Raw genomic sequence first — 9410 nt, forward strand, 5'->3', positions numbered from 1 at the left:
GTGTGTGTGTACTGTATATATATAAAATGTGTGTGTTAAATTCACTCTATCTAGGAGACATAATTTATATGTACAGTATTTATTTTTTACAATAACACACTGGAATGAAATAAGCAAAAATGAAATAAAAGTAACAACTTTCTKCTTCTTGCTTTTTAGGTAAGGAGAAGAAAGTAGATACAGTATGTGTGAAAATGTAAGTAGAAGTAAAAAGTAGGCTGAAAAATAATTACTCAAATACATACAGATACCCAAAAATTCTACTTAAGTACAGTAAAGAAGTATTTGTACTTAGTTGCTTTACATCTCTGATTACAACAGTGAAAACCTCCGAGGTGTTTCAATCTAGGGAGAAACCAGCTGCATGTTCAGCACGCAAGCAAAATGGGCAACATAGTTTGTGGTAATCACTTTTAATAGTGTCAGAGAATAACAGACAGTCCGCACATTAAAGAAGGTGTTTAACCTGTCTGCTCTTTGGTCCTGTTCCAGTCTGAATGTCACTCCCAACAACAAACACAGCCCTGCGCTTCCTGAGGAGGGAACGTCATGACGTCACCATCGGAACCGAGGCCACCCACGTGACACCTTCACCTGTGCCCAACCTCTTTCCGTACTAGCGAGTTGTCGAGGCAGAAATTCAAACCTCTGTCCTTCATAGACATATTTTTTCTCTTTATTTTGCGCGTGGGAGCTTTGAGGAATAAACTTTACCGTGTGCAGTTTGTATTTGCGTTAATTTGACAGTTTTTATTTCGGGTTTGTTTACTTTTTTGATTGCGCTGTGGACTTCGACCTCCAGGCACCTGCTTCAAACGAGGAAGTTGAATTCGTCGTCTACGACGCGAAAACATCTTTCGTAGGTGGCAGGACCGAAATGCCCGCGGCTCGTTGTTCTGAAACCCGGCTTTTCTTCTCGATGTTGCTGATCCTGTCCCTGTCCCGCTGACCTGTCACAACCCTGGGCTGTTTGTTGGCAGCCAGAGACGTCTAAACTGGATCAAGCTGCTCTCGGGACAAGGTGAGCCTTTTGTTGACAGCACGGTGAGAGACGCTCCACACAGGAAGATTTGCATTTCTGTTTCCTTAAAATAATATGTGACCCATCAGATCAAAATGAGGATTAAGTCAAATTTGTTCAAAATGACCTAATTACATTTTCAGATTCTTGGCTTTAAAAGCTACATTTTGATACCTGGATCATTCTGATGTCATTATTAAATCCATATATATGACTTAATTTGTCTTGTTGGTTACAATAATACATAAATATTTGGTCTGAATCCTTATTTTATGTCATTTTGATGAGAAATTTTTGATGTAGTATAAAGAGAAAACCTCAAATTTTATTTGATTATTGAGATTTCCCAGCTGGAAAGAAACAAAACTTTGCTAGCTCACAGGTAAAATCTTAAAATTTTAAATAATTTTCCCTCAAAATCAGTTTTTTTGTTGCTACTGCTCAAAAAAATGCTTCAAAATTTTGTTTTATGATTATATTTCAGACAATTCATTCAAATTGATAAGGCATTTATTCATTATATTTTGACAAAATGCAATTTTTGTTAACATTTTAATCAAAACACTATATTTGCCTATTTCTCCATATACCACTTTTAGACTTAATCCTCGTTTCGATGTGATGGGTCACATATAAGTTAAAGTTCTCCTTAAAGCTTTAAATAAAATTCTCTATTAAAGTGTTTTTTTATTTAACCTGTAGTGTTTTTTTCTCAGATGAACACCACCGAGAACGTTTCAATCATCCACCTGGATGCCCCGATTCTCCCCGACCAGTCGGACAACATGACGATTATTCGAACGAGGAACGGGTCCATCATCGAGGGCCAGATGTTTTTAAACACCACAATCGCCCAGGCCCTCACAGGGATCTTTGTCTGGTCTGCCCTGCTCATAACATGCCACCAGGTACTACTTCCACATACAGCCTCTGAGATTTTTTTTAACTCCCCATCAGAAAAAAAAAAAAATCAAACTCCGACATCTTGAAACACACCTTTAAAGCACTGCACCCACTGTTATGTAAATGTGCAATCGTAATGTGAAAGGACTTACTGCCTCCTCCCATGCCTGAAGTCAGAACGACATTGCATCTGATTTCTTTCATTCCCTGAAACTTTCTTATGTGCTCTGAAAGTAGTCGTTTGGTTTCAGGCAGGTGTTTGTGCACCGGTTCCCCTTGCGAGCCGTTACTGCGAGGTGGGAAAGTTTTGCTTACTTTATGAGCAAAAGAGAGCTGAGATTAAACTGGGCCAGGAAAACAAAAAGGAGAGAGAAAATAAAACCCACCTGGCTGAACACAATGGGATAAAAACAATCTGCGCGGGAGAAGTTGATGGCCAGGAGGAAGAAATGTCTCAAGGCGGACCACCTTCTATCCACAACAGTTTCATCACTGTTGGAAAACGAGCGTTTCCTCTTGGGTGCAGGAGTTGCCCGCTGTGCTCAGATGATGGCTTATCATTACCATTTTTTTCTTATCATTTGCAGAGATTGCAGAGGAGTGCTGTTTTATCGGCGGGGAAATCAGTTGACGGAGAGATAATACGTTGGGCTTTGTAATAGATGAGGTTGTTGTTTTCCTTGTTCAGCTTTAATAGTCTCCCTTTGTTTAAAAATGTTGCATCGATATTATTGAACGCGCATCCACACGGCATCCTTTAAAGCCTGTCTATACGTTTTATGTTGCCATGTGTTTGTATGCTTTGTGGTGGAAATAATTATTGAGTAATCTGTACATTTCGAGGAGGGAGGGAGGGGGACGCAACAACAACGGCAGGCCTCGTTTAGGGATTTGTAACTCGATGTGCGGCAAATTGGTTTCTATCTTTTTAATATAGTACGTGTTTGGCCAAACACTTGCCAGCAAGACATTTTAATTGAACAAATAAATAGCGAGTTTTTTTTTTTCCGCTGGGAGGATGGAGCCGGTTTGCAACGGGCATCTTTTGTGTCACACTTGGGGAATAAAAGTGTCTGCTAGATTCGTGTTATAATGCTGCTAGTGTTTCATCTGAGTTTTTGCCCCAGAGGATTGCTATAGACTCTTAAATGCACTTTCTGAATACTAAGCACAGATCAAGAATGACCTTAGATTTTTTTCACCTTTTTTATTTTTATTTATTTATTTTTGCTGTGATGTTGCCACTGCTTTTCTAACTCATAATCCAAGGAGCGCTGCTTATTTTTCACGGTGGTCTTATTAGTCCCTTTGCAACATGAAGCGTTGAGGATTAGGAGCATTAGATCAGTTTTTACTCTCTCCCAGATGACTGCACATTGTTTGCACGTGGCACACATCTTTAGAGACTATATGCAGATACGTGTCTGTTTTAGATTCCCTACAACGTGTTACATTTTTGTTATTCTTTCATCTTGTGTCGCTGCAGAAATTGTAGAAACAAGTCGTAGCTGGGGGGCAATTGTTGAGTCATCTTTGGAGGTTACTGTTTTAGAAGCAGAACATTGATTTTTTTTTTATGTTGTTGCGTTGTCAACCAGAGGACATCAGTCTACMTGAAGAAATGCCTCACACCACCCACCCTCACAGTAAGCAGGATTTAATGTGCATCCTCTAATGCACAATTAATGATGCTGCTTGTGCTGAGGGGAGAGACTGCTGTAAAGCAGAACTTAGTCTTTTAACTTTTTTRTTATAAAATGATCAATTTTACGTTAAAGTCATCCAAAACATAACCAAAGTATTTGATTMTCTAAATCCAATATGATAAAATGTGCTAATTATTTTACTTACACTATTTTTCATGCCAGAGTTGGAAATAAAACAACAAGGTTATTGCAGTTTTGGTCAAACCTTGTGAATGGTTTTATGCGAAATTACTTTTTCAGCCTTTTCTCACGTCCTTATGATGAATAACGATGTGATTACAATGATCTCTGGCTCCACGATAATCCTCTGTAATATGCTGTGAACTCTTAATAAGAACCACGGATGGAGGATTTTTAATGCACAACTTTATTCATCTTTGAAGCGTAATGACATTTCTTAGTTGAAGAGATTCTAGTATCTGTCTAATAAGAATGTTATTTATTTGATCTTGGGTTTAAATTATAATTACAAAACCCATCGAGGCGCCCCCGCTTCAATATTTTTAACACCAGCGTTACCTGTGATCGCATTAGACACAACAGTCACATTTTACTGCCTGAGGGCTCTTAAAGGAACAATTATTTCCTCTTTCTAACAAACATATCGTTCTGTATTCTATTTGCACAACATTGTTATAGAAAAGCTGCCACTTTTTAGTCACAGTTTTATACTGCATTTTAACGTAACTGGTATACAAAACCGTTCTCCCAAACGTTAACCATCTGACGTCATGTCCAAAGCCTAAAGGTCACCATCAAGTCTTATGACTGGACTTCCTGTTGTGTGTATTTCCTAAACCTGTCAGGTGAATCACACTCCATTTACAGGGGTCATGTGGGAGAGTTGTGTGTATGTGCAAAGGGTGAAAACCTTTACCAGCTCAGGAAAGCGACTAACTACTGTTACTGTCTGCTTCTGCATGAAAATAAAGCTAGCTGTGCGTTATATGAGGTGTGGCATATGGGTTTAAAGAAGGGATGTTCTGGGAAGTTGTTAAATGGAAGTTGAGCAATCTCTTCTCGTTGGAGATAATCTTGTGGCTGCATTTCATAAATGCAGACCAAACAGTCACAGAAGATAAAATGGTTGTAAAGTACTTCAAATGTAAAATATAAAAATGGATCTCCTGGAGGTTTTTTTTTTTCTAAAGATCAGCTTTAGGCTTTATGTCACTTTAGAACTTCTGTATTGAAGAACTGCTAATTTACTTGTATTTTCTTTCCTTACTAAGAGTGTTTGGGGGAAAATAGTTAATGATTAAAGAGACTAAATGTCGTGTAATAATTGAGAAATACAGCTGCAATATGTTCAAAATGCAGGGATATGTATTGTAAACCTCCTGGAAAAAGGTAGATTGTGGCCATAAATGGTCATAAAATGTGATCTGTGATCTTCATTTAGTACACAATCACAATAACAGATGAATCAGCAGCAGCTGTGGGTATATATTTACCCAGACTGGATTGGATGGAGAAGCAGTGATGGGAGAACCCTGAGGTTCAGTCTGTAGTTTTCATTAGGGAGCTGCTCACTTTTTCTTCATAAAGACATGGACTTTTAAACAAAAAGAATCAGAATCAGCTTATTTWGTTGTTATCTTTTCTTCTTTATAGCATAACAAACATATAAAATTGAATGGAAGAAACAGGAAGAGCTTTACGTTCCTGGAAGCAAACAGTGATTCCTCTGTGCACAATAAAGTTTTTCAAATGAATATTTAAAAAAAATACACACAAAAATAAAACGAGGCATGAACATTTTTCAGCCTGAGCTGATGATCATAGAACACAATGAGGATTTCATCAGTAACAAACAATAAATCCAATTCCAGGTCAGAAAAGTTTCAAAAGGAAAGGATTATCTACAAAATTTCACGAATCCAGTTATTAAATTGTGTGGCTGTGGCAGAGTGGTTATGGGAGTTGTCGGTTCAATCACCCATGCCAGCCATCTTAGTCGTTGTGTCCTTGGGGAAACCTTGCCTACTGATGGTGGTCAGAGGGTCCGGTGGTGCCAGTGCATGGAAGCCCTGCCTCTGTCGGGCAGCTGTGGCTTCGCGATCAGTGTGTGAATGTGTGAAGTGCTTTAAGGTCAGTTCATTTATCATTTACCATTGCGCCTGCGTGTGTGTGATTCACACCAGACAGAACGTGCGTAGTGCTTTCACATTCACTGTGAAATTAAAATGGCTCAAGTTCAAACCAAACGTGTTTGAAACTCATCAGAGCACATTGTTGATTAATTACACCAGTAGACTTGATGGTACCATCATGTTTTTTTCTTCTTTCTTTATCTGCTTATTGGATCCAGGTCTTATTGAGATTAGGGGTCCGGAATATATAGCACAGTTTTTAGAGTCCCCCACCACCAGAGCCAACTCACCACCAGGTAGTGGTCAATTGACAGCTCCGCCCCGCTCTTCACCCGAGTGTCCAAGACATGCGACCGCAGATCACATGAAACGGCATCAAAGTCGATCATCGAACTGCGGCCTAGGGTGTCCTGGTGCCAGGAGCCCATATGGACACCCTTATGCTTGAACATGGTGTTTGTTATGGACAATCCATGACGAGCACAGAAGTCCAATAACAAAACACCGCTCAGGTTCAGATCGGGGGGTGGGGGGGTGTTCCTCCCYATCACGCCCCTCCAGGTCTCACTGTCATTACCCACGTGTCATTACCCATAAACACACCAATTATCTAAATCTAATCATGTACAAGACTCATGTGTTATTCATTAGCATGTTTTATGAGTTTAGAGTTCACCTCAACAACAGTGTTCTTGTTCACTAATGTTATTTTCTATTCTTTCTGTTTGGTTGCAGATCTACACACACCTTCGTTCCTACACTGTCCCAAATGAGCAGCGTTACATTATCCGCATCCTGTTCATCGTCCCGGTTTATGCCTTTGATTCATGGCTCAGCCTCCTGTTCATCAGCAACGACCAGTACTACGTGTACTTTGACTCCGTTCGGGACTGCTACGAAGGTACGCATCTCCAAGCGCAAAGAATCTGCTTGGCCTTGTTCTTTCGTAGACGGCCTCGGTTGTTTTTCCTCCCCTCGTATTGCAGTTGGCTGCTGAGAACAGAAAGACAAGAAAGTGGCCAAACACGTTCTTCATTCCAGACTTGGTTTTCATAAAGGAAGACCTCGTTATCTTAGGTGTAAAATTTCTAGGTGTAATTTTAGAAGCATCCGTCCTTGCAGATCTACACACACCTTCGTTCCTACGCTGTCCCAAATGAGCAGTGTTACGTTTTCCACAGAAGAACCCGTCCAGAGGYCCTACTTATTTTTTCGTTTTGATTTTCATCCTTAATTCATGAGCTGTGCTTTACACTTGAAAACACGCTGAATGTTTTGCACAATTTATGTCAGTTTCCACAATCATTTCTCAAGATACTAATATAATGAATGTAGTCATAAGACCAAAGTACTTCACCAAATGCAAGGGTGAATCATATGCAAATGGGATTACTAGCAATTTGTAAGATTAAATTGGACTGATTACTTTCTGTTTGCAGACCAGGTTTATAGCTGATTGATAGTACAGAGCATCAGGAATCAGGGTAACTGGAATACCATAAGCAGCTGCGGCTAAAACATAATGATCCTTCTCTTTACTGGACACCATCTGCATTCGCTTCATTTAATCCTCCCTTAAATAGCAACAAAGGATTAGGAAGGGATTTCTGAGACACAGAACCCTCAGAAGCTTCTTAATGTAGGACCTGAAACATTCATTGTTCCAAAATGTTGGACTAATTATGTTTTTATAGAAGATAAGTTCATTTCCTTCCGAAATTATTTGACCTTCACAATAAAGTAATACTTATAAAGGATAAAAAAATATAGAAATGTTTGTTGAAATCATGCATTGAAATGTGTTTGACATTAAAAGTTTTTTTTTGTTACAGCTTTTGTCATATACAACTTCCTGAGCCTGTCCTTTGAGTATCTTGGAGGAGAGAGTGCAATCATGTCAGAGATTCGAGGGAAACCCATACAGTGAGTGAACTCAGTCTACGTATTACACATGTAAAACATACATGTTAGGTTGCCTTCAGGCCCAGACCTCTCTTGAAAAAAGGATCTGTGATCTCAATGGGATTTACCCGGTTAAACAAAGATTGAGGAAAATAAATATTGTACTCAGAAGGATTTCTTATCCACATGTTATGCACACACTTATTTGACTTACATTCATTTTGGTATTATGTTTTATTCTTTGACACACCTCCAACAGCAATTTTGTGTTTTTTCTTTTCCTATCCATAAACACCCCACCCAGTAATCCACAAAACACAAAGGGTTTGTTGCCAACACCCCTAAATGTGTTAAAATATGTCTGGGTCATAACATGAAACAGATTTATCTTCATCTAATCTAATCTGAACCGACCACAAAAAAATTTAACCATTTTTAAAAAAGTTATATAAGAGACAGACAGACAGACAGACAGATGTAGAAACAAGTACACACACATTGGTGCTGCCAATGTCACATCTGTAAATGTAAAAGGGGCTCTATCATGTAAAATCAACTGTTTTTGAGTTTTATATCATGTTATAATGTTATTCTCTCATCAAAAAGATGCCCAGAGTCTTACTTTGACTCATTCATGCATGTTTGAGAAATCTTCTGCTGTCCTGAGGCAGCCAGGCAGGGGAGCAAAAACAACCGGTTGGGACTAGAGCCGCCTTTTAGGATCAGCTCCAAGCTGAGCTTCCTGATCACAGTACGCACCTCCCCAGCAGGTTCTCCACAGCAACAACTGGTGAAACTGAAGCTGTCTGCTGAGCTAACACTACTTCTCAGTGCAGCCCTTTACAGATTCAAAATGCCTTTGAGGAAATGTATTTTCAGATGCCAAGTAAACTACGCTGAGCTGCCGTATCACAGCACACACACACCCCACCCCCCGCGAAATGGGCGGYACAGAAGCGGAAGGAGGTTCTTAAAGAGACAGAAGCCAATTTCAAGGTGTTTAGAACAGGAAATGATGAGAAGACAAGTTTGTCTATTTAAAGAAAACAGTATTTTAATAACGACTGAAGGTGACAGAGATACTTTATTGTGGTATAGAATTTAAATATATGCCTGAGAAACACATAATATTGCCCCTTTAATTATAAATTTGGAGTTTGAAGTGTTTCTAAGTTAAAAAGGTAAAGTTAATGTGTTTTATTTAAACATTTGTTTAGATTTTGTTAATTTAGCCATCTGAAGTAAAATTAAACTCACTGCATTGCACTTAAAACACTCCCTGTAAATATAGTGTGTGTGCGTGTGGTGAAAATGAGAAGATCTCAGCTTTTGTATTTGTGTTTTCTACATAAGCATATCCAGGTGTGTGGGGTTTTCTGACCCACCAATCACAATTTGGTTCCTGCACACTAGAACTAACATAAACCACAATCTAATAACTTAAACTAGCAGACAGAACTCTGAGCAGAGCTGCTTCTATCATAAAAATGGAGACTACTTGATATTAAACGGCTCATAACATTGACAGATCATTTTCTCTCCTTGTATATCACACAATATAATTCTCATTATTTGTTTTTCTGTTTTGTTTGACTCCTAATCTATCTATAAACCGTGCTCCTGTCTCTGCTGTCCAATAAACCTAATTCAGCTTTGGCCTGACACACTAACACATTACCTCCTGCTGTCTACTCAGGTCAAGCTGTCTGTACGGAACGTGTTGTCTGGTTGGGATGAGCTACTCCATCGGCTTCTTAAGATTCTGCAAACAGGTGAGCGTCAAGT

General features: G+C 39.1%; 1 protein-coding gene across 1 annotated transcript in view; it reads left to right on the plus strand.

Moving 5' to 3' along the window:
• Positions 1-1737: 1737 nt before the first annotated feature.
• tmem184a (transmembrane protein 184a) overlaps positions 1738-9410 on the plus strand; it is a gene marked incomplete at its 5' end in the record, with an annotated part of 23051 nt that continues 15378 nt past the window's right edge. Inside the window, 4 exon segments of the mRNA XM_014023623.1 lie at positions 1738-1929; positions 6459-6624; positions 7556-7646; positions 9322-9397. Of these exon segments, the coding sequence (XP_013879077.1) occupies positions 1738-1929; positions 6459-6624; positions 7556-7646; positions 9322-9397 (525 nt within the window).

This window comes from Austrofundulus limnaeus, unplaced genomic scaffold, assembly GCF_001266775.1.
Source record: "Austrofundulus limnaeus strain Quisiro unplaced genomic scaffold, Austrofundulus_limnaeus-1.0 Scaffold4, whole genome shotgun sequence".
NCBI classification, from domain to species: Eukaryota; Metazoa; Chordata; class Actinopteri; order Cyprinodontiformes; family Rivulidae; genus Austrofundulus; species Austrofundulus limnaeus.